This window comes from Vidua chalybeata, chromosome 4, assembly GCF_026979565.1.
Source record: "Vidua chalybeata isolate OUT-0048 chromosome 4, bVidCha1 merged haplotype, whole genome shotgun sequence".
Lineage (NCBI taxonomy): Eukaryota > Metazoa > Chordata > Aves > Passeriformes > Viduidae > Vidua > Vidua chalybeata.
Window position 1 is genome coordinate 19,163,508 of NC_071533.1, and position 26,566 is coordinate 19,190,073.

General features: G+C 43.3%; 1 protein-coding gene across 4 annotated transcripts in view; it reads left to right on the forward strand.

Annotated features, from left to right (window-relative positions):
* Nucleotides 1–408: 408 nt before the first annotated feature.
* The window catches only part of HERC3 (HECT and RLD domain containing E3 ubiquitin protein ligase 3), a 44,124-nt gene continuing 17,966 nt past the window's right edge, over nt 409–26,566 (forward strand). Inside the window, exons 1-10 of one of the 4 annotated variants that reach the window (XM_053939934.1) lie at nt 425–449; nt 3,591–3,635; nt 4,974–5,231; nt 19,770–19,929; nt 20,938–21,014; nt 21,623–21,844; nt 23,814–23,905; nt 24,783–24,913; nt 25,592–25,752; nt 26,255–26,331. In XM_053939934.1, coding sequence (XP_053795909.1) covers nt 5,006–5,231; nt 19,770–19,929; nt 20,938–21,014; nt 21,623–21,844; nt 23,814–23,905; nt 24,783–24,913; nt 25,592–25,752; nt 26,255–26,331 — 1,146 coding nt within the window. In that variant the 5' untranslated portion in view covers nt 425–449; nt 3,591–3,635; nt 4,974–5,005. Of the gene's footprint in view, nt 450–767; nt 816–3,590; nt 3,636–4,973; nt 5,232–19,769; nt 19,930–20,937; nt 21,015–21,622; nt 21,845–23,813; nt 23,906–24,782; nt 24,914–25,591; nt 25,753–26,254; nt 26,332–26,566 lie in introns of those variants that run through there. The other 3 variants (XM_053939936.1, XM_053939933.1, XM_053939935.1) reach the window with 3 other exon arrangements.

Genomic DNA, 26,566 nt, shown 5'->3' on the forward strand with positions numbered 1-26,566 from the left:
GTAAGCGACATTTCGTGCTTAACGCACTTTCAAACACTGGAAAGCTGCCTTTCCATTGGGACCTTCATTTAGAACAGCTTAAATTTTGGAATGCGCTTAACTTCGCCCGTCGGATTCTGCTGTTAGAGCGGCGACTGATCGGAAGGCTAAAGCCCGGCAGCCCAGCGGGCGGCGGCCGCCTGTGCATAGCGCTCCGCCCGCGCCCCGGCTGCTGCGGCATTCCAGCACTGCTGGGAAGGCCAGGGCCCTGCCAGGAGCGCTGAGCCCCCGCCAGGAGCCCGGAGCACACGCCGTGCCTTGGCCACTGGGAAGGAGATTCCCGGCCCACCCCGCACCCGCCGGGGGTCGGGCCCGCCCTGCGCATTGGCCGCGCCGCGCGTCACTCGCGGCGGCGGCGGCGGGGCCGGGACTTCCTCGTCGCCGCGGCGGCAGCGGTGGGGCTGGCGACGGTGAGTGCCGGGGAAGGGTAGCTCAGCCCCGCGGTGCGGCTGCTGCCGGTCCCGGTACCGAGCCCATAGGTGGCGGAGCCCCCGCCGCCCTCCCCGGCGCAGGACGCGCGTTCCCAGCCCGGGGCGGGGAGCCCGGAGCGGCCACGGGGCTACGGCAGGAGCGGCTCGGCGCTGCTGCTGCTGCTGCAGCTGCAGCTGCAACATCACCTGGCTGCGGGGTGGGCACGGGGCTGCTGCCGCTCCGGGGTCGGTGTGTGCCCTCCGGGAAGCGCCGGTCTGGGCGTCAGAAACAGCCGCAAGAAGCCCGGGGTGTCCGGGGTGAAGGAAGGGAGCGAGCGGTGGTTTTACCGGGATTGCAAAATGGAGGTGATGGCGGGGGGGGGGGGGGGGGGTGGTGGTGTCATATTTGATTTTAGGTATTTATTTTTATATGTTTTCTGTGGGGGCATCTCCATCTGAGGGCATGCGACTGTGCAGTGCAAATACTCTGCTCGTGTTAACTCATTTGCTGGTACACTTTGTATTGTCTTGCTCTGTAACCTGGTTTACATTGGACGTTGAGTTGGACTGAAACGGAGGTAAAAAGAAGAAGAAAGTGGGATTGGAGGCTTGGTGCAGAAAGAGGCAGTAAATCCCGTAATTGTTGAGCAATGCTGGTAGAAGAAACACATTTGTTATCTGAAATCTCACAAACAAGAGGGAAGGAAAAACTTGTTTATTCATGCCCTGCCAGTTGACAGATCTCTTTGTTTAGAGAGCACTGAGTGTTGTTTGTTGCAATCGTGATATTTACTTAGGTGACTTTCCCAGAAAGGGGCAGAGTGGAAATGTGATTTTGAGGAGAGACTCTGCATGACATGAGAGCTTTTAAAAAGAGAGAGGAAAAGAAAAAAGACAAAATACCTCCTGTCATGATCATACATGCAGCATTGTTATTTTACCAAACCACTGGGGCTGTTTTTTCACCAAAGGATATACACTTAGTATGTCAGCAAGACCTTATTATAGCAGAGGGTGAGTCTTCCACCCACAATGGATTTCCTCAAAATATTCCTCACAGTGTGAGGTTTTCCTAGCTCTAGCTGTGCTATGTACGTCCTTCGCTGCTTTGATGATTAATTATTCCTGGAATGTCAGGGTCTGAGGATGTGGTGTTATATCTTCCCCTCTCTTTTTTATGTGTGGGGAATCTCTGCAAATGCCTGGCTTTACTGCATTGCATCTGTTCATATCTCTGAAACATGAATACCAAGCTGGCTGTGTTGGGATTTCTGAAGAACAGGAATAGGTTATGTGGTTGGGTACTGCAGTTCTTGTGCTTTTTGCAATCCAATTTTTAAAAGGAACTCTGAACTTTAATCCCTAACTGATGAATTTAAGAAAAATCTCTCCCCTAAGGATTTGCCCTCTGCCAATAAAATTTCAGCTTTTTTAAGGTGTATTGAGCTGAGCACTAGGACTATTAATCACGTACATAAAATTTCAGGTAAGTAAATATAAATCATATATTTAATGTGTATATGTGTATGTGCAGGCACATGTCTGTTAGTTAGTGCTTGCCTACACTAGAAACTTCTTATGTCATTGTTTTAGTATGACAAAGGTATGCAGTTTGTAGAGGTAGTTTGCGGTGGCACAGGCACTTTTACTTCCTCTGCTACTGGCAAAAAAGAGTAACTGCCTTAACCGGATTGGAAACTGAGTGTGAAATTGTCATTTAAAGTCTCGTTGTGTTTCGGGACACAGCTCCTACTTGAACATATAATGTATTAAGACCTCCAGCCATTTTTTTAGGGGGAGAAAAAAACAGTCTTAAAGTTGTGGTTTTAAAAATGTCTTCAACATAAGTAAATTCACTAGGCCATATGAAAAATTTAGCTGTGCACACAATTTTGTACACACAAATTGTGAGTGGTTGTCTTTTTTGCTCTGCTCTCCACTGGAAAGTGTTGGTCTCTTTCTGTGAAATTGAGCTGCACAGAGATTTATTGGCAAAATGTTGGAAGATGGGGGTGGATAGAGATGGCATAGTCCATAGAGATGATTAAAAAAAAAAACCAAAACAGTGAAAACCAGATTTTCTATGTCTGGTTAAATATGAGGAGCTTCAGAAAATCTGGCCTTGAGCATGAATGGAGGGTTGAACTCTGACATATCACCCTAGTGTTTACATGGATTACTGGGAGTTGAACGTCTCCTGTTTCAAGTAGTGTCTTAACTGGAGGAAAACCCCATCTCCTATCAATCGTGTCATATTCCCTTAGCAGCAAATTCTTGTGTGGAATATGAGCACAGGGAAAGTAATTAATGTATTTTTAGCAGTTTTGAAAGAAACCAGCACTAGGGAAGATGACTGTAGTCTATAGGGAGCAGACTGTTGAGGTACCCTTTTAGAAGGTATCCCAAATTAATATTTAGCTCATGTCATTGTAGTTCAAGTCTATACTGGTGAAATCTTCTCAGCTCAGAGGCAGTATCTGTTTATCCTAGCAGGGAAGGTGATTCGTGGCTCTTCAGGATTGCTGCTTGTGTCTTTGTAACACACAGTTCCCCAGGCTGAGAAAAATGGCTGCCTCAGATTTCTGCCGTTCCAGTGTCAATTTTGAAACGATTCCCTGTGCCTTCGGGGTGTTGCTCATGCATTTTTAGTTTGGGTTTTTTTTGGTGGTGTGATAGAACATGAAGTTCGCTCTAAATGTAGCTGTTTAAAGCACATTTAAAGCACATGCATACACTTCAATTTTCTTGTGTCCCACGGCATTCCTATTCTTAGCGTAGCCAGCAGAGAGGGTATCTTCCATCAGGCTCTTGTGCTTAGGGCAACCAAATACAGAATGCACACCATGACTGATTTAACCAGGCAGAACCTTGTATGCTCCTGCTTTTTTAACCAGGCAGAGAGCCTTGTTAAAGGCTCCTGCTTTTTCTTCTGTGTGCTTTGGAGCTGGCCAGTGATAAGCACACATGGATATGAATGAGTTGAATTATGCTGTGAAGGAAGAAGGGCTTCTAGAGATAAAAGGGGTCCTGCATTACTTTAAAGGACCTAAGAAGAGATCCTAGTAAACAGTTTGTGGTAGGAAATTGCACCACTGATGAAGTACTGACTGGACGATCCAATCCTCTCCCTTCCCCTTCCAGCTCAGTCGTGCCTCAGTGGAAGTGACTACAGCTGACAAGCAAAGGGTAAGTGATGAACAGCCGTGTCTTAGGGCTTAGATTAGGAAAGGCTTCATTGCTAATACCTAGAGCTTGAATTAGCACCAGGTTTTGGAAGCAAACCAAATGCATGTGTTTCCTGTCTGCTCGGAGTGGGAGAAGGAATCTTTGGCACTTCAGGGGTTACCCTTTGCTTTTCTATCTTGTGCTGTGCTACTAAATGCTGCTGCTCCTGCAAAAACTTGGCATGGTGTGTCCTAAGACTTGATGTCTCAGATCTTTCATTTTCTTATGTTTCTCCTTCCCTTTGGGAAAAAAAAAAAAAAAAAAAAAAAAAAAAGCTGTAGCCAGTTTCTAGTTCAGAGGAGTTCTCAATGTCTTATTAGATTAGCATGCTTAACAAATAACCAAAACCTATTGAGATTAGGAGTGACAAAGGAGTATTACTAAAATCTTTCACATGCTTCATATGGAATACTGTTTTATTCCCACAGCTTTCATCCATTAGCATCCTGTTGCCTTTATCAAGTTCAAGCCAAGTAATTCCTTGGACCTTTTATATTGCTATATTTTTTCCTTTCTTGTGTTACCCCACTCTGAAATCCCTGACTTTCACTGAGCACAGCACAGAAGATAACTCCTGACTGCTGGCAAATTGCAGCAACATGACCTGCAACATGACCAGGGCCAAGCTGTCAATGTGCTGCTTCACATGAACTGCTGCTTCTTGTGTAATTCTTGCTGCAGTTTAGGGGTGTGTGTATCTCAGTGTTTGGCTCAAGTTTAGTGTGTGTGTGTGCATGCACAAATTTGGGTTGCAAGACTGTGTTCAGTTGAGCAAAGTACCCCTTAATCTGTGTTTATCAGAAATAACACATTTCTGCATTGGCCAGTACACCACAAATGTCTGTGTAATTCTGTTCAGGGCTAGTGTAACCACATTGGAGGTAATTTTTAAAGATTTATGTAGAAGTGGTCTCAAATATGGCACTCTAAAAGTTCAGATTTGGACCTGTTAGTCTGAAAAGCATTACAGTTGTTTTGGGGCATTGTTTGATATTTGGGTTTTGAAGCAGAGTAATTCTGCAGTGTAAAAGCTCGGTCTCCTGGGTTTCAGAACATTTCTGCTGCCTCGTAGATGGAGATGGCCAAGGCATGAAGGTTCTGATTCAGTACCACAGCTGAGCTGTCTTGATTACTCTTTGTCTGTGTAATGGTTTACTGACAATTCACAAACCTGACAGTCGTGCAGGAAATGCCTTTTCCGGTTGTTTCCACCTGCTGCTGTGAACAGCTGGATCTCTGTAGGATCATTTGTGGTGTACTTGCTTCATTCACACTCATTCCCCTGTCTCTTTTACCCAGGAAGGATACATGACTTGCTGAAAAGAGAGAAAATGCTATGCTGGGGCTACTCATCTTATGGACAGCCTGGGATAGGTAGCAACCTCCAGGTCATCATTCCTGAGCCACAGGTGTATGGGTTCATCCATGATAGAAATGTCAAAGAAGTGGCATGTGGAGGAAACCACTCTGTGTTCCTGTTGGAAGATGGGGAGGTGTATACCTGTGGCTTGAACACCAAAGGTCAACTGGGGCATGACTGTGAAGGAAGCAAGCCAGGTAAGTCTGCTTTTTATACACATTTCAAACTGTCTTGAGGCTGGTGGGCTGAGAACATTATGAAAGCTGCTTTGTGCTGATTGCTGTAGAGCTGGAGCAGCCAGCAGAGCTGATAATCGTGTCACATAACACAGTAGTGATGCTGAATAACACTAGCTGTCTCTGGAAAGCTAAAGCTGAGCAGCACGGGTGAGGAGACCGGTCTGCTCACTTTGCCTCGGAAATGCATCAAAACAGAGGCAAGCGCAGATGGTCTCAGGGCAGATTTTGTTATCTGGCATTATGTTGTCTCTTTATAAAGAGGCCCATGAGTCACGAGTGTCTTCTGCTTTGTCTTTCCAATTGCACTGCATTGTTATGCCCACTCTTATTCTGCTGCTACTGTGAATTTTCTCACTTACACCAACGAGTACAAGTGGATCTGTGTTGAGTAGAATTGTGGAGAACAAAATTATGTTTGGCCAAAACCAAATTTTGTTTCCCCCTTTCAGAATCCCTTGTCAATTTGTGCCTTCACTCCTTTATGCTTTCTTAATCTGAAAGAAGGTCACTTTAGTGTTGTGTTCCCTAGACTCACATTGCATCTTCTTAATTGTGTTCTGATGGACAGAACTCATGAGTGCTGAACCACAAGCAGCTATTGCCTCTCCTTCCCAGGGTGAAGGAGTGGTTTAATTGTAAGTTGTTCTTGGAAGAAACCCTGAAGCCTTTCTTCTGGACTCTTTTGAATTTTGGCTTTCCAGTTTCCCTTCCATTAACTTCTTGGTTTTGGCATGTGGTAAAGATACAGGTTTTTCTGTTTCCATAATATAAAAGTCCTATGCTGTGGGTAATTAGAGCAAAAATTCCTCAAACTACAGGCTACACTCTGTAGGGCTTGGGTCTTCTCTAGTGTCAACTATTATTGCATGATAGAGAGAGAGGGTGTATGCAAAATAGCCTCAGTTCCCCATGCAGTATGTGCAAATCTGACCTGACTGACCCTATTGTTCCTTTCTTCAGTCAGTGTCTTTTGTCTCTTTCTCTCAGAATGGGTTGGACAGGTGCTGGGTGCTGGATTAGAGCAGTTCACCTTGAATGCGCCCTGTCTTACTTTTCCTACAAGTAGTTTCTAGATAATTACTGAAAGAGATTGGGAATAGCAGGAGTGCTTAAGTCCTCTCTGTGCAAGTCTTCCAAGGACTTGTAAATTTAAGCCCTGGAATAAATGAGATGCTTGGTGAAAGGAAGCCAAGCCTAGTGAATATTCAACTCAAACTGCTGAGGATACTTCATCCTGCAAATCACCCAGCTAGCTCAAGACTAGTGCAGAGGCCCCAGAAATTCAGTACTGTTTTGAGTGCTGCAAAGATGCTCTTAGAAACATCTTCAGGCTACGCTGCTGTTTTACCCATAAAATTGTTTAATTTTAAAATTGGTTTTTAAGCGTAAGCTACTGATAAAAAGGGAAGATTCACAGCAAGTAGGTCAGAGCTGGAAATGGACTTCATGAATCCCGAATGCTGAAGTGTAGACCTCTCTCAGCTAGGTATCCTGCTTTTAGCTAGACTGGTAGAGAGGGCCAGTCTGAGCTTCTGGAATAGAAATGAAAGGTTCTTTGTGTTTGATCCCAAGCACCCTTTTCCTACCCCTTAAATTAGAGTCTGTCACCAAGATGTGAAACCACATCCCAGTTATCCTACAGGTTTATTTTTTTTCTGAAAAAGGTTCTGCAGTCCTGCTCTCTGAGGAGCCTGTGGCGATCCCAGAGCAATGGTGTTTCAATATAGCATTACTGGCTGTGGCTCCAGTAGGATTTCTGCTGGCTGGGGCAGGTGGGAGGGACATGCTGTAAAGCAAGGAACAGCTGCTCTTTCTAACTTACAGTGAACAGTCACAGCAGCCTTTATGGTAAAAGTAAATTGGGGGAGAGCCCCATCACACACTCTTCTGTGCTTTGTCTTGCAGCACTGGGAACTGAATTTCTTAGTTTTCATTTGCAAATGGCAACAAGAAGAATCAAGCCTTCCTCTTCCACCCTCCTTGCTCTGCATGGGATAAAGATGGTATAAACCTTATACCTTCTGTGTAGAAAGGCATGTTGAAGATGTTTCCATTGTTGTGGGCCTGTGAATGAAGCCATGCCTGATAGGTGTTGAAGATGCATGTGTGGAACACAGGGTCCTGAGCTGTTGGAAATGATAGAGAAGACTGTCAGGAGGAGTCTGCAGTAGAGAATGGGAGAAATGCCAGGAACTGGGAGTCCTGGAGCTGCATCTCTCCAGCCTTTGCTGGAGTGTGGGCTGAGGTCTCTTGGTTTTCCTGCCCTGCAGCTTGGTCCTGTGAAGCCTGTGAGGGCAACTGGAAGTGGGACCTCTGCCCAGCTCTGGAAGTGAGCTCCATCTCCTGATGTAGGAGGCTGTGACACAATACTGATTGTCCCTTCCAGGCAGTCCCTCCTCTGGACTTCAGAAATGCTTACCAGGGCTTTACAAGTGCCTTGGTTTTTGAGAGTAACATGGAGACACGAAAATGTGCAGGGGGTTTTGAACCTTGTGGAGGTTGCATTAACTTCTAGGGGTGGAACGATCCCCTTCCCGCTGCCTAGGTCTTCCCTAAGAGGAAACTCCCTTTTATTTCTCACTATTCAATTTTGCTTCTCTTCATGCTGCTCATGAAAATGTCAAACAGTGGCGCAGAATTGTTTCAGCAATTCCTCTTGGAGGAGCCCTTTAGAGGGCACCTTTTGAAATGAAAGAAAACGTGTTAATTAAAAGCTGCATTTATGGTCACATCTGCTGACCTTGTGGATGTAATGTGGAGAGGGGGGATAGCAGCTGGCAAAGTGATTCTTACGCCTCTCCTCTACAGGGAACAGAAATTACTGGGGGAATGCATGCCACTGAAAGAGCATAAGTCAGTAGAGGTTTATTTTCTGGAATTGCCCTTTCCTCTGGATTTTACATTGAGGTGCTAAAATTAATATTTAGGATGCCTAAGAAGTTTAGCTTAACTAAAATAACATGCCTTTTGACTAAAAGCTAACTGCTTCTAAGTGTTTCAGACTCTCTTCTTTTGATAATACCAGGGTGATACCAGGTGTGGCACTCCCATGGCTCTATCACAAGCCATTTTCTCACATTGTCACATTGTTTACTAATTCATTTTTGTTTCTAATTGTGGTGATCAGTGAGGTACTTGAAGAGTCCACCCCTCTTAGGGGTGGATATCTGGCTTTGTTAGTACTTATATGATTGTTTTTCCCCACCTCTTTTTTTTCCTTTTCCTCCTCGAAACATTCTGTAGTTTGTATTTCTGCAATCACTTGGCAGGGATGCAGAGGGGGAGGAATGCTGTTCCAGTGTTCTCTCACCATGTCCATGATTAATAAAGCTTCTGTCTGACCTGCCCTAATTTTCACTTGTGTTGTTATGCCCTTGAAGTCTCCAGAGTCTCTGACCATATCCTAGGAGAATCAACTTAGCAGTTTTGGTAGTGAAGCACTGAACACACTGTTTTGCAAAATTAGTCTGAGTTTGCATTGATTTCCTGAAATTTATCAGATGATAACATACATTATATCTCTAATGGGAAGCAATAATTTTGTACTGCAGTAGTTTTAGAAAAAAAAAGTTGTTCTTCATAAGTATATCTAAATTTCACCTTTTTCAGTCCTGTAATTTCACTTGGATTGATTTTCTTCAGGTCTGCCATGATGGCTTGGCTCCCTGTGATGATTCTTAGATAAGTGTTTTATCTGAGTGTGCATGCTGGAGAACAAAAGACAAGCTGAGGTACCTATGGTAAAGGCTCTTTTGGGATATAGGTGGAATTATAGAGGAGTGTGAAATAACTAGCTGGTTGTTAGTAGTTTGTAAAGCTTTAAAAACATGCTCGGAGTCTGAGATGTGAAACTTGTTTTCTGCTCTAGAGATTTGTTCTGTTCAAGTCATTTGGACTTCATTTGACTTCTGCTAGTGAGAAAACTTGGGCTTTGGTAACTAGTGTCTCAAGAGAGTTACAGAACAATGTCTCAAGCCAAATTTGCCTCAAACCTTTTATCTGGTAAGATACAGCAGACAAACCTATGTTTTTTTTACAAAATTCCTTGTCTGGATGCAAATTTGCAGGGGACCACTGCCTTTCTGTACATTGTGGAATCTATCTGCTCATAGTTGCTGATAGAGATATCATCATAATGTTCGTTCTCTTTCAAAAAGCAGGAGAAAAATACCACCAAAACAAACAAACAAACCAACCTAGGTGATGCAGATCTTCTGGATTTCTCTGAATTGAGTGGCCTTTCTTTTCAAATGTTAGTCCACTCATCCTGAGCCTCAGCACAGGATTACAGCAGCAGAGAGCTCTGTGTTCAGGTCAGGGCAACATGCTTGTTAATCATAAACCCCAGAACAGCTGAGAATTCAGATGTGCCACCTGCTTGGAAGGACTCTGTGTGTGTATCTTCCTGTTTTAGCCTCTTCCCGGTGGGTGAGAAGTCAGCCACGAGGTCCTGGTTGCTCTGGAGGAGAGGTGGCAGGTCTTGTGTTTGCCGTTAGCAGGTTGCAGACAAAGAGCTGTTTATGTTTCAGCACTCGTTGTGAATGTTGTTTGTAAAAAAAAGGTAATTAAACTGGTCTCCTCTTGCAGAAGTTGGGTATGTTCATTTGTACTCATCCTTCTTGCTCTTTTGATCGATCACAGGATCTGACCAACCTATTTCAGGTTGCTGTGCCTTCACTAGTGGCTGCACTAGATTTGCTTTATGGAGAATCAATTTCAGCTGAATTGATGCCATTTGGGCTTCAGAATGATTTTAAAATTAGATGTCAGAATTTAGAATTAACTTAATTTAGAAACAATTGGTATTTGGTTGAATGAGAAGTAAAGGAAGTACTTTCCCTGAGATACCTTAAATATGCCTGCATTGTGTTGAATTGGCTGGCTGAGGGATTTGAATATGCCAGATATTTATAGTGGGAGTTGTTTTAAAATTTGTGTGGTCTTGATCATGTGAACTGACTTGTGCCAGTATTTTCTGAGACTGTAGGACTAGGAGAACCTACACTGAGGAGAGAGAAGGCTCTTTAGGAGGGCCTAAACAAGTAAAAATCTGATTTCTTGACAGCAAAGAAATCTACTCAGCACCTGAAATGTCTGTAGTATGTTCTCAGATGCAGCTCTGAAGTCTTGTCTCTAAACACACATGTATTATTAGAACCAATAGATTCCTCTCTTGATTTCATTTTGCTGAGAGATAAAAACAAGGATGAGCCCAGGGAAGGAAGATAATAGTTTTTTTACAATCAGTATGATCTGTTGTTACAGAGGACATGAGGGACAGTTTTAATGCTTCTTTACCTTAAAGGCAGAGCTGCAGTAAGAATGACCAGCTTTTTTTTTTGCCTTCTGATTGGGGATTTGTAGGGCAATTTGGCAACCTAAACCTGTACTTACCTCTGTGGTATTTGTTACTTGTCACTCCTGTATCATGCATACTCTTCAGAGACTTTCTGAAGGTGCAGCTGAAATAAAAGCCTGCCAATGAAATAAAGGCTGCCTGGCTTGGAAGGAGCATGAAACCTGGCATGGTGTGTGGCACTAATGACTGGCCCCTTTCCTGCAACCATGCTGAAGCTGGAAGATGTGTTCAGAATAAAATAGGTTGGGTAACTGTGTGTGGTGAGTTAAAGGAGAGGGCAGGGAAGAAGCTGGAGGTGATAAGAGTCAAGTTTTCTGAATGTCCCAACCTTTTTTTAGTCAGAATAGTTGTTTGTGCTAGAAAAAAGTAATGACTCTGTTAAGCTAAGTATGGCTGACAGTCACACCTTCTAGGAGAGATTTGAGTAGTTTGGTGGATGTTGATTTTGACTCAGTTATCTTCAGACAGCCCATATTCTTCCTTAAGCTGTATTGGAAATAAGACTTTTTGTCTTGTCCAAGATCGGTGTGAAACTTCTTCTCAGAAATCAAGTATTTTTGGTACCTGAAAAGAGCTGGTAAGACATGCTCACTCTCTTCAACCCCTGACCTGCCTTTTAAACAGCTGCCTGCCTATAAAAACTCACCAAAAAGGAATCTACAGATGCTCATATATTTTCTCAGAATGCCCACTAGATAAAATTAATAAATTTTTTTTAATGTTTAATAGGACTGAATTATTTGCCTCTCTCTTTCCAGTTACCGTGCTTGTTTGCAGTAACATATTTTCAAGCAATATTTGTGAAACTGGTGGGAATGCCCTTGGTGGGAAAGCAAGGGCAGAGGTGCTCTACTGAGTGTGCACTGTGCAGGTGTGGCTTTTCAGAAATATGGCTTTGTCTTGCTCCCGTGCAAACCACTGCAGGATTGAAATAAATGGGAACAGAGTGAGGAGCAAATCAAGTGCTTTTGAAAATCATGTTACTTAATCAAAGCCTGGGCCTACCACAAGTGAGACTCTCAAATGTCACAGCTTTGCAGTGTGTAGTACCAGCCCATCAAATCTGGCATCTAGGCACTCATTTCCCTAATTCCCCCTTACACTTCTGGTATCCATTCTCATGTCATGCCAAGGTTTAGTGCATCCTGCCCACCTTGCACTTGCTGCCTTGGAGCTGTGGGGTTTGCTGGGGTGTACATGGTGGACCTGGGGGCTTTCTCAGTAGTCATGGACCAGCCACAGCTTCTGTGCTGCCTGCCAGTGGCCAGCAAGCCTGGCTGAATGACCACCTTTACAGCTCCCTGCCATAACCTGAGGAGGAAAACGGGCTCTCTCTGGGTTTTCTGATCATAAGTTTTCCCTGTACGTTTCTGCAGTGACTCATGGTGGTTTATTTCTTTGAAAGAACTATCCTTACTAGTTTACCTCCAGGGTCTGAAGGTGGAGTCTTCCCTCTGCCAGCTGATGCTTGCCAGACTGAAGCCCTCTGTGCCTGAGCAGCCCTTTCCAGGAGCCTGCTCCACCTGCTTGTGCCCATGCCAGTCTGCATCTGTAGCTCCTCAGAGAGGCTGTGTCCTCTAGACAAAAGGCAGCAAAGTGGGGAGGGCTTTCCGTCTGTGCCTGAGGAAGGGCTTTTCTTTCTCAGGGTAGGTGTCTGCTCACAGCTGTGAGGGGCAGTAGCTGGCAAAGTGTATGTGATGTAACACCCTGGAATGTCACAGTGGCCTCTCACTTCTTGCCTTTGTATTCCTGCCTGAAATACAATGACCAGAAACAGCCTTATAAAGTGAAGGCAGTGTTAATAACTGAGCCAGCTTCTCTCAGATTTTAAGACTGTAAGTAGCCATGCTAAATGAATGAATGAGCAGTACCACATGTGCCATGCAGGTAAACCATCATTGCAATAAGAATCATTAATGTCTCTGGAGGAAAGGAGACTGCAGAATCTTTTGTTACTTGGAACTTCTCAGGCTTGACCTATGGACTGTGTTGCCACCCCTGTGATCAGCCATGTGCTGGGGGAGTGTCACCTGCTTTGGTTTGTCCTCTGTCCTTTGCTGTCTTCCCCCCACACTTACTTTTCCTTCAGTGACTCTACTCTCTGTTTACATTTCCTCCCTTGTAACCAAATTACCAGTCTTATCAGCTTCAGCGCTGCTGTTGTCTGTCTCTCTGATAAGGCTTTTCTTTCTACTGCTTTGCTTTCTGCTGCAAGCATAGCACCATTCACGAAGTTCAGGAAAGGAAGACCTCAAGATTTGCAAACTGAGCTTGTAAAACCCAGCCTTCTTTATAGATATAGTAAACTTAAGGTGTTGAAAATCAGAGGATATTATATTTTGATGTTCATTGCTTGCTCATTCCTCACAGTTTTTGCCCCATGCTGAGAGAGGTTTGAGCCTAAGGTGTGCAGCCATATGTAGGTGAGAGCAGCAGGCAGATAGCAAGGATAGCTGTCATAGGGTGGGGATGTGGTCTCCCCATAGGGTTTGCTTTTGTAGTCTGGTGCTGTGCAGGTGCAGAGCACAGTGTTTCTCACACCCTTGTGTGCAATAGTGTCACGTAATCTGAGCACAAGATGCAGCAAGCATATAATGCCTTCTCAGAGACGCTCTGGAAAGAGCAGGAAGGTGAAATTGCAGAGCTAGTGTCAGGCAGGGTGGTTCCAGCTGTCTATGTGTTGTGTGTCTCATCTGCCTGGCCATGCCAGACACTGTAGAGTCACCAAGGTGTGTTCTTGAAACTGTCCAACAGCCCTGGACTCCTCCCTGTGCACCTTCCTCTGATTTTACTGCTGACAAACCACAGCCTGCAGAAGTGGTGTGAGTGAAGCCACAGGAGCAGTTTTAGCTAGCTGGGTTAGATTATGTTTTCAGAAAGCACATGACAGCTTTGCAAAGTCTGTGTTTAGTTTAAGTGGTTTACAGAGTCTGATTTCTTCGTCCCACTCCAGGACTCCAGATGTTTCGTGTGACAGCTGGGAGTGTGGGATGCCTAGGTGGGCAGAGTTGAAAATGGGCAGATGTCGGAATCTGTGATATTTAAATGATCCCGAGATTGTAGAAAGTCTGTCTTTCAGCCCCGCTACCAAAGAAGAAGTCATAATTTGTCTGTGCTGGTTTTCAAGGTTGTCTATTTTTTCTTATCTAAAATATTTTCTCTCTTACTTGCAGCAGGTCTGTCTTGCAGGACAACGTGCGGGGCTCTATCCCTCAGTGGGATGTTACAAACATTATATACTAGAAACTATGTGTGCTATATTTACAATAACAAGCCAATATCTATCACCCATGTTGAACAGTGTGTCCCCAGTCTAAACCAATAGAAAAATGCCAACACCACAGTGAAACATGGAGGGCATGAAGAAGAAGAAAAAGGACAAGGCACACCCAATTTCCTCCATCTTGCCCTCTTTGAACCCCTTATCTAGAATCCTAAAATTCTACTTTTGCACCCGTGCCAAACTAATTACTACTTACACCAAACACTCAGAGCTTGTAATTCATCCTGTAAGATAGAAAACTCTTTTCCATGGACAGAGATCAGTGACAGTGTCTCTCAGGGCTCTGTACAACCTGAGCCCCTGCCAGGGTTCCAGACCTTCCAGGGCAGCCAGAGGGATGCCCTGGATTCCCACAGGCAGAGGGAAATCAGAGGGCCCTTCTTGGGAGCTTTAAGGGAGCGGGGAAGGGGCAAAAAGGCCTTAGCAAAGACCATTATTTCCCCCTCCCCAATTACCAGTTTCCAAGTAGTAGAAAAGCTGGTGTGTGTATTTGTGCTGTACTGGTTAAATAGCTGGTATTTTACTGCTAATACTGATAAAAACAGTGAATAGCTAGGACATGGAAATTATGCTGACAAAAAAAGGAGGAACATTAGTAAGGGGAGGGAGATATCTTCTCTCTTAGTGCACTTTCAGTTGATTGTTTCAATTTCATTTTGATTGTTGCACATTAGTTTTCTCTTTTTTCAGTTTCTTTAAAGCACTTAGACACGTTATAATGTTCAGCTGCTTCAATAGGACTGAAATAATGAAATTCATTACAGCCTATAAGTAGAGCCATGATATCCATATGCAGAAATATGGGATATGCCATTGGAGACTGGGGAGTCAGCTGAAATTTACTAATTAGTGTATAAAAATCTTGTCAGGGCATTTGGTAGATCCACTGTTGTTTACTTGGTTTTTGTGTAGTGGCTTAATAAAATGGTGGTGACTGATCAATTTGGGCCATGATGTTTTTCTGATTTTCTTGTGCGTGTTGAAGGCAGTAGCAGATTTTTATGAAGCTTTTGGCTGTTGAATCAGGCTTCCCTAAGTGCTAATGCTGTTAATGTCACCTTGTTAGATGGTTAATTGTGTTGATGCAATTCATCTCCAAAAGGAGAGAACTCTGCTCCTTTCCTATAAGAAGGCTTTTCAATACTCAGAGAAGAGAATGCTTATACAGGTGAAATTTAGGTCGCTCTTGGTGTCTGAATATTCAGCTACCTGGTGTATTGAAACATTGTATCTCACACTCCTGATTTTTACATCTGGGTTGCACAATGCTTACACATCCTCAGTGTGGATGTGGACTATATTAACAAGCATGGCAGTGCAAAGAAATTGGCTCATCTGTCCTCAGACTTGCAAGCTGCTAGCATTTAACCCAGAGGAATTTCTTACCTTAGCTTACCTGTTTCTGTGTTCCCTGTGTTTCTACCGCCATCTCTTATCTGGGCAAGCTAGTAAGACATATTTTTGAGAATCTGTGAGCACTTTCCTTGCAGACACCACCAACAAAGAAGAGCAAATGCTCTGACTTGCTCATTGTCAAGCTGGGGAGGCAATGAAGAGTTTTGACCAGATGTCCAAGCAGACTAAAATCACTTGAAATGCTTCCAAGACACATCTTCTTCTGACCAGAAAAGCAGATTTTGCCACTGAAGGTGTAACCTCCGGGCTGATGGTTTCTCTGTAGTTTCCAGGCAGTAGAAGCCATCTGGTGCTGCTCCTGTACATCCTGGTACACATATGGCTGAAGGATTTTGCCCTGTCCTCTAGCAAAAGCCTGTCCTGTGAGCAGCTGGAAGCTATACATAGACAGGGTGTACCAACTCTCTGATAAAATTACTAGGAGTGTGAAAGCTAATTAATAATTCATTGCCTGTGCATTCTAATTAGAGCACTTTGAGTGCTTTGTGCTTCTAGCAGTTGCAGACACTGAAGATGCTGTATAGCTTTCCAAAGATGTAGGGACAAAGCATAGGCCCTGTTTTATAAATAGGGAAGCTATGGACTGATGGTGGGCTCGTCAGGGGTTTTCATTCTTGTCCCGGCCTTACTGCCATTCCCAAACCTTCAAGCTAAATGCACTGATTATCAGAAAGTTGAGTTGTAGAAACATGCTCCACTTACCTTCAACTTTTGCTGGAGTGCTGTTGCAAAGCAAGAAAACACAAGAGCAGGCCTGGAAAGCAGGCCTGTCACCATTCACAGATGGGCTGACTTGAAGACATTTTGCCTCATTCTTTACTCCAGTGTATTTTATGAAGAGATCTAACAGGGTTAAAACCAGAAAAAGTCAAACTTTGATATACGTCTTTCTGTTGAGATCCACAAGTTAAAGTGACAGAAGAGAGAAATCAAAGCTGGAACTCCAGCAGATATGAAGAACTGATAAATGACTTCTAACATTTGTGCTGTTTTGAGACAGCTGACAGTTTCAGGAAGAAAAGATTATTTCAGTGCCTACTTCTTGGAACTTAGGAGTTTTTGTTTGTTTTTTTAAAGTTTTATGAGGTGTTGAAGCACTGTATTGCATAACTGCTTCAGCCCTTCCCTGTTGCTTTCAGGGTTTTGTTCTGATTAGCTTTGTAGATAATTTTGCCTTTTAAGCCCCACTTGACTGGTTTTATTCATCAATTACACAAGACACAATACTAAGAATAAACTTCACCTTTTGTACTCTTCATCTCAATGCAGTGATACATCTTCTCTAAGGAGTGAATAATGGTGTTGTGATGCTTTGGAAGTTAAACGTATACCAACCACTAAAATATCTAATATTTTGATGTGAGGAAGGGATGGGAGGTCAACAAAGTAGTAGTTGTCAGATGTTTTTGATATCCCGTGTAATCTGAGAGATGGTACATTCAGTGACTTGGCAACTGACAGTGAACTGGGACCCCTGTTGGAGTGCCTGGGCAGCCTGTGATCCCAGGAGAAGGCTGACTTTTTTCCATCTCTGGAAGGAAACGTGTCTGAGTGTATAAAACTTAAAACTATTCGGCATTTACATTTCTTTGTGACTTTTCAGGCAAATTGCAATTGACAGGGTCTTAGGAATGTATTGTGGTAAGATGGGCCATACATGCACCTTTCTAAAGGCAAAGAGCTTCATCTCCAAGGCAGGCATGGGTTTTTTTCTGACTGTGGTTATCCACCAAGTCCAGGTGAGACTGTTCTCTGTTCTATTGGTGAGAAGTGCAGTCACTGAAGGCTTTCAGTGGCACAGGGCAGCCTTTCAAAACAAATTAGTATTTATTTGTCTCTTGGGATTGCACACAGAGCAAGGTCACATTTGTGTTGCCAAATTAAACTTCAGATGAAGCCAGAGGGGACTGAAACAACCTTGGATTTCTAGACGTATTGGATGTCCTCTCAGTGTCCCAGTGTGTGAAGTCCTTGCCACAGCCACATACCTCAAGGTACTCTTTCTCTATTTGCTGTACTGCTGTCGTCAGAATCCTGCCTCCTCCAGCTCCTGATGCTAATCTTTTGTCACTGGAGTCTTCTGTCACCTCCCCAAGGTGCTTCAGTGATTCAGGGTCAGCTCCTGCAGGAAATAAGACTTACTGTGGCAAATACTGCTTTCCCAGGGAAGTGTTTTACATGCATGCAGGCAGCAAAACAGTGTCTGCTGTGGGTGCCCCAGCATCCCATATTGTCCATGTTTGCTGTTTTGTCAGACTCATGATGTCCCCTGGAGTGTTCGGCAGTGTGCAGGGAGCAGCTGTGGAAGCAAGGCTGGCTGGTGACTTTGGGACCACTTTCAGGAGCTCAGGTGCTCTGGCTAACAGCCAAGTCTCAGTGCACCCTTCCAGCAAGGGTGAAGTGCTGAAGTGATGGGTTCATAAATCAAAGGGTTTTCCTTGGAGAGGTGGATGGCTTCATCCTGCTCTCCTTTAGATGTTGTGATCCTCTCCAGCAGCAGCTTTAGTTGTGGACCTTCAGGTTACAGAAACACACTTGTCTGAGCTTAGGTGGTGTGTTGGGCACAGTGCAGCAGGTAATGTTTGTCTTGCTGGGTGTCTGAGAGGAAGAGACCAGAGTCACATGTGCTGCTGGGACACCTTGTCTGCTGTTTGTCATTGACCTTGATCAGCCCTTACAGCTGCTGGTTGTTTAGAGCTCTCAGATAAAAATAGGTTCCCTCATTTATGTAAATGAACGTGAACCAGACTGCCAAAACAGTGCTATAGTTGGATGCTTGTGGATGCTTGGGCCCAAGTGGGAAGCTGTGTGTCTAAACTGAGTTACCACCCTCAAACCTGGCACTGTCTCTGCACTGGCAGTGGGACTGGGTGAAGTCAGTGTTGCTGGAAAGAGCTGCAGGGTGTTATTGGGTGGCAGGTCTCAAGCCCTCCTAAGATGTTTGTGTGCATGTTACTTGTAAACTGCATGTGTGTTGCCATTAGGTATTTTGAGTGAAATGAAGCACATGTTTAGGTGACATTTTCCTCAGCTAGAATACATATTTAAATAGTTGTCACCTTTTTCTTCAAAAACACCCATTAGGGATTTTTCTCCTCATTTCCAGACACAGAAGGCAAGCCTTCCTAGGGGTAGCTTTTTCTACACTCATTTAAGACATGTAGATTAATTGGTAAGCAGGTTTTGGTGCTAAGTGTATTAATGATTTCTGGATGCCTGTGATATGGGGTATCATTTTCATGGAATGACATGTAATGACCCTTGCCTCTCATGTCCCAGGCAAGTGGGATTTTGGTAATACTGATCACTGCCTTGTAGCTTACAGGATGAAATCTTGTATTTGTTCAGGGAGGAAAAAAAAAGAAAAGTAACTTTGCTTCTGTCTGGCATGCAGGGAGCTTTGCCATGAGTTGTGTGGTATTTTCAGTGTTTTATTAAAAAACAAGACTTTTTTTTATGACCATTTGTAAAAATTGTGTAATGAGTAAGATGTTGTTATAGCTGTTTTTAGACTAGTTGTCAAACTGGCTTCAGTTGCCTAACATGATGTAAGGATGAAGAGTCAATTGTGGGTTGTCTTCCAGAAAACTTGAGTGATGATTTATTTAAAATTTTTATTCCTTCATCTCATTTTGCTTCATTTATATGGTTTTTTTTGAGTGTTTAACAGTGATAGTAATAAGTTGATCGGTTCAAACTTTTTCCAAGATTAGCATGGAGGGTGTTGTAACACATACACATCAAGCAACAAATCAAGGTGTGGTGGATGGGTTGTGGATGACATCCAGCTTTGTGGATGACTCATCTTCATTGGACATGAGAGCTGTGGAAGGTCAGATATGTTTTACAGGGTCTCCTATCTTCTCAGTGTTGGGTGATCACTGAATCAAAACTGAGTGGGGAAGCCTCAAATCTTGGATATCTGTTTCTGAATAGATAGGATATATATTTATAATATAATATAATACATATTTAATATATTTTATATATATATTTATATAATAGATATGTAAAATAGATAGAATATGTTTTACAGGGTCTGCTGTCTTCTCAGTGTTGGATGATCTCTGAATCAAAACTGAGTGGGGAAACCTCAAATCTGGGATATCTGTTCCTGAATATATAGATAGATTTTATCTGTTCCTGAACAGATAGATAGATTTTCCTGGGTCTCTGAGGCTGGCTGCCATTGTTCTTGAGGCACACATACCTGCCTGCCTTCTGTACTTTTCAAACCAGGCTTTCAGAAGAGCTCAGCAGTGACATGTTTTCAGTAAACCTGCTGCTTTTTCTCCTGTGGGATGTGTTTTAAAACTAAAGTGGGGACGAGGGCACTCACCTGAATGGCTTTACGTTTGGATTTGCACAGCCCCAGCGTCCACGTGTCGCTGTGAGATGAGTGCTGTGACCAGAGACGTTGTCCCTCTGTTTCCCTCAGAGCAAATCGGGGCACTGGCCGGGCAGCACATCGTGCACGTGGCCTGTGGGGAGTCGCACAGCGTGGCCCTCAGCGACCAGGGCCAGCTCTTCTCCTGGGGCGCCGGCAGCGACGGACAACTGGGGCTCACCACCATAGAAGATGCAGTGACAGTACCAAGGTAATCATTTACCAGGGTCAGCTTTCCTCAGGGAAGCTCCTTGGAGGTGGTGCATCAAGGGTTGCTCACTTTCTCTCAGTGTGGCAGGAATAGGGCCCTTCTCATGTTGGGATGAAGGTGTTTCTTTCTCCTTTTCACTGCTGCTCCCTGAGCCCTGCAAGTCCTCAAGAGGTTTGGGCAGAACAGACCTGCCCATGGATGGCTGAGGGATGGAAAAGAAAATCAGAGCGTGCTTAGCTTCCTCCATGAAAAATACCACAATGTTTTGCACAGAAAAAGGAGGTGCATGAAAGAGTATTTAAAAACAGAAATGCTGTTTGTACTTCAAGGTGTTTTATCATGCTGTGTTGATAGCAGATGCAGTTTCTCATTTGGTCTGCCACTGCAGATCCAGTGCAGAAGTTTGGGATGTGTCTATAGGATGCCTGTCATTGTCAAAATGGTATTTAAAGGAAGAGTTTCAATGACAAAAGATTAATGTTTGAGCTGAAGGGCTCTGTGGGAACACAGTCCTTAACTTGCATGTGGTTGCAGAAAACAGAAAGAGAGAGGCTTGCATAGCAATGTGATAGTGCCATTTTAAAAATAACATTTTTGTGGAATAACTTGAACCTTTGACATGCTGTTTTCTGTGCAAAGCACTGAAGAGGGTTTGGTGCTGTAACTCACTGGATCTGCTAGGCCCATAACAGCATGAAAAATGTCAGTGTCAGAAAAAGAATAGTGAAAGACACACCAAGAGCCAGTGATTTTCACCATTTCCAGATGGTTGGATTCAGTGTTATAGCAGGAAATGTAGTTGAGTTACTAGTCAAGTGTCTAGAGGTCTCCACAGATTTGTATCTGTTACATATGGATCTGTATTGCCTTCAAGACACTGTTCCTCAGTCTCAAAACCATGGATTTTGTGTCTATATACAACAAATATCTTAGTGGAAATGGTAATTTTTATCTAAGGTGATACTGTATTTGTGGACACTAACTCTAAAATCAAGTCATCATCTTTAGGTTGATAAAGAAATTGAACCAACAGACGATACTGCAGGTTTCCTGTGGAAATTGGCATTGCCTGGCTCTGGCAGCAGGTACTGTAACATCTGTTATTAATTACCAAAATTTGTGCTGTTATTTTGCATAGTGTCCAAGACTGCATATTTCTGCATAATAAATCAAGGACATCCCATGTTCTGACTCCTTTGGGCCAAATGGGACGCTATAAAATGGATCAGGTACCATGAATATTGAGGAAGAGCTTTGCCAAAACTGTGGAGAAAGAAAACATTACACACAGACCACCCACTGTCTCACTGGTGAATGATGGCAGGAATGCTTGAAAGCCTTCCATCTTGATTTAGAAAGATGTGTGTAATTAATTTTTTTGTTTTGAAATTTTCCTTGGCTGTTAGTCTTTTATGTGAAATGTGGACTTTTTTTTTGTTGCACTGTTTGTTACAGCAGTTGTATTTTGTATTTTGCACTTAGTTGCTTGTGTGTTCATTTGCCTGGTGGCTTCAGGCCATGCTGGTTTGTTTTTTTTTAAGCAAAGAATGTCTCTCTTGATTTTGGTTTTTTTTTTTTTTCTTTTCATCATGAGGCTTTGGTGGGAGCAAAGCCTCCTTCTTTTTATTTTTGGCAAACTTGCTTTTCTGTTAGCTACCTTTCACCCACCATTCTCTTTCTTTCCTTGTTTCAGATGGCCAGTTCTTCACATGGGGGCAGAACAGCTATGGTCAGCTGGGCTTGGGCAAAGAATGTCCCTCCCAAGCCAGTCCACAGCGTGTCAAGTCTCTAGATGGAATCCCTTTGGCTCAGGTTGCTGCAGGTGGAGCCCACAGTTTTGCCCTTTCTCTCTCAGGAGCTGTGTTTGGCTGGGGAAAGAACAGCTCAGGACAGCTGGGCCTAAGTGATGAACGAGGTATGAAAATTATGGTCCTAGGTGAAAGAAGGACAGACTCTTGCCTAGTGTCTCTTGTTGCATTGGCAGTGTATTTTTACTGAGTGGGTCTATAACACTCAACAGCTCCTCCTAGGACAAGATGGCAGAGAAAGTTTCTGTCTCTCTTTTCATACTTAGTAGAAACAGAAACAAGTTTTTTCCCCTTGTGGGTTTTAATTTAAGTGAGGAGGGTTAAAAAGAGAGGTCTTTCAAGTGTGTGTGTCAACATGCAAATATCAAAGAAGTCATCATATTCTTCCTCCCTCTTCTCAAAAATGTTTTGCCCATTTTGTTTGAAGTTGGTTGGAGCAAAGGCTTTCTCTGCAGAGCAGCAGGCTGAACCCATCTTCTCATTTCCCAGCATGATTTGAGTGGTAAGCATCTATATGCTATAAAGTGATGGCAACACTGAATATCTCAGTACTGTAAAATGTTGTCTAGTTTATTTGCTGCACAGTTTACCAGACACATAGGGCCAATGGTAGTTTTCTCAGGTACTAGTCTGAAAAGCCCAGATCTCTTCTGCTTGTTCTTCAGACACTCTTAACTTTTTGGAATAAAACAAGTGAATGGAAGGTTTTCTTTGGAGCTCCAAATCAACCTCCTTATTGGTTTCTGCATAATTCCTGAGCAGATTTAAGTATCTAGGCAAGTTTCTGAGTGTAGATGTGATACCTAGCATGCACCTAGATACCTTTTACTGTCTGTAAAGCAGGGCTGATCTAATAGAAGAGCAGCAGTGTCCTTTCCATGTAAATTGGCAGATAAATGTTTCTAATTAAAACAGAGGTGCAGTTTACATATGAGAGGCTTACAGTGACATGGGACTAATCGTAAATGAACAGAATAGGCATCAGCTTGTGGGATGGTGCTGGCCAGGGATCATATTCTGCTTCCCCCTCAGTGCCTGGCGTTGTAGTAAATATGTGGTATTTATGGTAAGTGAATCATGATAAGACAGTGTGAATTATACTTGTCAAACATGAGCAGCAAGGTCTGCAAATACGAGTATTCTGCAGCATGGTTATTATTAACAATTATGCTGTAGAGAGAAGTGTCACTCCTGTGAAAAGAAAGATCAGAGTGCTAAAATACAGAAAAAAGTAAATCAAAAATACGCTCTCTAATTCTAAACTCATGGAAGTGTGACTGTTTTTGTCTCACTACCCAGTAAAAAAAGCACCTTACAAATCCTTAGGTGAGAATCTGATGAAATGGGCAACTTCTATAGGTAGAAACCTGACTTTCTGTTGGTATAGAATAAGCAGTTGCTCCCCTTAATATGTAATTGTTTTGGGGTGCCTACTGCTCCTTTAAGTGCTTAACGTCTATTTTTACTGTATTCATCCCTGGGAGACAGACTTTAAATGATTAGGGGTGGCAGAGTGAAGGAGAAAAGCATCACTTAATGGTTGGTAGTGATTAATCTTTGCAAGTAGGAGGGTCTTCTGCTTAAAGGATGACAAGAGAAGGAAAGCTGAGTATTTAAATACACACTGGGATTCAGCTTACCATGTGTCTTGTACAAGTGTCTCCCACGTGTCAGGGTTGTTCTATATGGAAAAGGCCTAAGTAAGGTTTTGGAAACAAATATTTGCAGTCATCCCTGAGAAGTCTGAATTGGAGCATGAAGCTGAAGGTGGGTGTATCTAGGCTGCACTCACCATGTCTCCCAAACAGCAAGTGCATGTTGAATTAATACAAGATAATCAACGTGTGCTTTCTTACTCTGGATGATTTTGTTTGAGTTAGTCAAGCCTTTTAAGAATTTGAGGGGAAGATAGGCAGTGAAGTACTCAAGGCCATGTGGAGCCTTTTTCACCACAGTTGTTAATGTTTCCCTTGTGCTCATGGATCACGTCTGACAATCAGACTGGCAGTGCTTTTCTTGGACATGCAGGTTTATATTTATGAAACAGCTGCTTTATTTCCTTTGGCTTCATTGCAGACCGAGAGTCCCCATGTCACGTGAAGCTGTTGCGCTCTCAGAAGGTTGTTTACATCAGCTGTGGAGAGGAACACACAGCAGTCCTGACAAAGGTAAAGATGCTGACCTGGGAACCCTGGCCACTCTCTCACCTGCCTGATGGTTTCACAGTAGTTTTCTGTGTAATGGTAGAAAAACACAGATCGACTTACTGTGTTCCTTCTGACCCCAGTAAAAGAAACTAAATGGAAAGCGTAGCCTCACTATTTATTCTGAGTTTCACTGACAACACAATCCTTTGCTGGTTTTGCAGATGAAAATGTTAATAATCCACAGCAACAAATAGCAAAACTCAGGTGAATTGCTTAAAAATAATAGCTTTGGGAGGAAAAAAAAAAAATGAACAAACACACATCCAAAGGGGTGAAAATAGAATTTTGTTGGAAAATAGAGTAATACTGTGCATCAGAATAAGATGGAAGCTAAAATGAATGAGTGTTTAAATTTAACATTAGCAGTTACAACATTTACAAGAGGTTTTCAGTTCCAAACCTGCTGCTTTCTAGCAGTGTATAATTTAGTGGCCAGAGGACAGGGCTAGGGTTTGAAAGAGAGCAGCTCAGTTCTTGCCTTGGCTCTGCTACTTTGTAGTTGTTGCTTCCTGTTTTGGAGCCTCAGTGTTTTCCACTGTAAAATGAATTAACTGAATATGGGATTCCTGTGGGGAAAAATAGCATTGTAGAAAACTTGTTCTGTAGGAGCTTGTCTAGTGTAGAGATAACCTGAAGGTAATTCTGTTAGTTTCTGATGGGTGGCACGGTATCTTATTTGAAAGCTGCGTTAGCAGAACCCAAGTTTCTTTTCTGAATCTTTTGAAAATCCCCATCAGTCTCTACCTAAGCTTTGGGCTCATACTGAAACTGTAGTCAGAGAGATCCTGCTGGGTTATGGGTCCCTAAATGGAGACTCTGCTGTTTGGTTTGCTAACAGAGTGGAGGGGTGTTCACCTTCGGTGCAGGTTCCTGCGGGCAGCTGGGCCACGACTCCATGAATGATGAGGTGAACCCCCGAAGAGTTCTTGAGCTCATGGGCAGTGAAGTATCCCAGATTGCTTGTGGCAGGTGAGTCCTGTGTGCAGTCAGAAGCTTTTCTTTGGTGGAGGTTAACGCTGATACTGAATCATGTAAATAGGGGGAAATAGTCCTGCTTCTGCATTCTATGTATCAAAGCTAAATGAATTTAAATCTTACTTTCCATGAGAATTTTAAGGCACTCTAAATGACATGGTTTTTTAATTTGGGTTGTACCCTGCACTCTAACCTGTAAAAGATACCTTCCCAACTTAATAATTCAGCAAGACTTTAGAGCAGAAGCCCCTTTGGTCACAAGTTTCCAGCCTCTTTAATGAAAAGTGATTTAGCAGCACTGGTACTGTGTGGTTGCCTTTCAGTATGTACAGGCTTAACAAAAGACAAAGCTGATCCTGTGAGCCTGATACCAGCTGTGTGTCTGCACAAGCTGCTCTTTGTCCCTTCCACCTAAAGGGCTCCATCCCATAAACTGGTGCCATCAGGTGGCAAAAACTGAGCATTGGTGCCCATGTAAAGGTGCTGCTTGGCACCAGCTTCTGGCCTAGGAGAAATGAGAGTAAGTTCTAGGCTGCATTTGGTTTGGTTTGGGGGGGCTTTTTTGTTTGGTTTTGGTCTTGGTTTTTTTGGGGGGGGGGTTGTTTGTTTGTTTTTGTTTTTGTTTTAATTTATTGTTAAACAAGGCCCAAACTCTGTACTCATCTCTTACAGACATCACACTTTAGCCTTTGTGCCTTCTTCAGGAATGATCTATGCATTTGGCTGTGGAACAAGAGGCCAGCTGGGAACAGGGCACACTTGCAATGTGAAGTGTCCCTCTCCTGTCAAGGGTCACTGGGCAGCTCACAATGGGCAACTCTCAGGGAAACCTGGTATGTACTGTGCTCAATTTAAAATGGCAGATGGACATAAATAATTTCACCCATGGCTGTCTAAAGACATCTTAACAGTGTTCTGTGAAATTTCTGGAAATGCCAAAGGAAACCCATCCTATTGTCCCAAATGCACTGTGGTAATTTCTGGGTGACCTTTTGCTCTCTCTGTTAATGTGTGCTGTCTCTCTTTTTATGGCAGAGCTCAGCATCTGGCAATCCTGAGACTTCATGAAATTGTACTGATACTTTACTAATACTGTTCCAAACACTTTGTTCTCTCTTTAAAGCCCCTATTGCAGTTTAAAAATGACAGCTTTCCCCTCCTGCGTACCACTTAGGCAAGTGCTACAGTGCTTGAGTTCCAGCTGATTTCAGCAGGGCCTTCAAAGGACCCAGGTGCTCCTTGTAGTTGTACTGGCAGTGCAAATGGGAGGGGAGAAAGTATATGTAAGGTTTTACATTCATCAGCCTCTAACATAACTCTGTCTTTCTCAAACAGATGCCTGTAAATACCACATTGTTAAACATATCTTCTCTGGAGGAGACCAAACTTTTGTGCTTTGCTCCAAATACGAGGTAAACCAAATGGAAGTATCTTTTCAAGTCTTCTCCCCTGTCCCAGCATTCTCAATACAGCTCTTGTTTTTGCTAAAATCTTCTGTAATGGAAGTATTGCTTTGGGCTCCATTCTCCCTTACAAACCTTACCAACTCTGACAGTTGTTACAGGGATTTCCAACTTCAGCGGCTGAAAGTTGCCTTTCTTTAGAGGCAAATCAAAGCTATTGGGAAGACACTGATTCCAGTTTAAT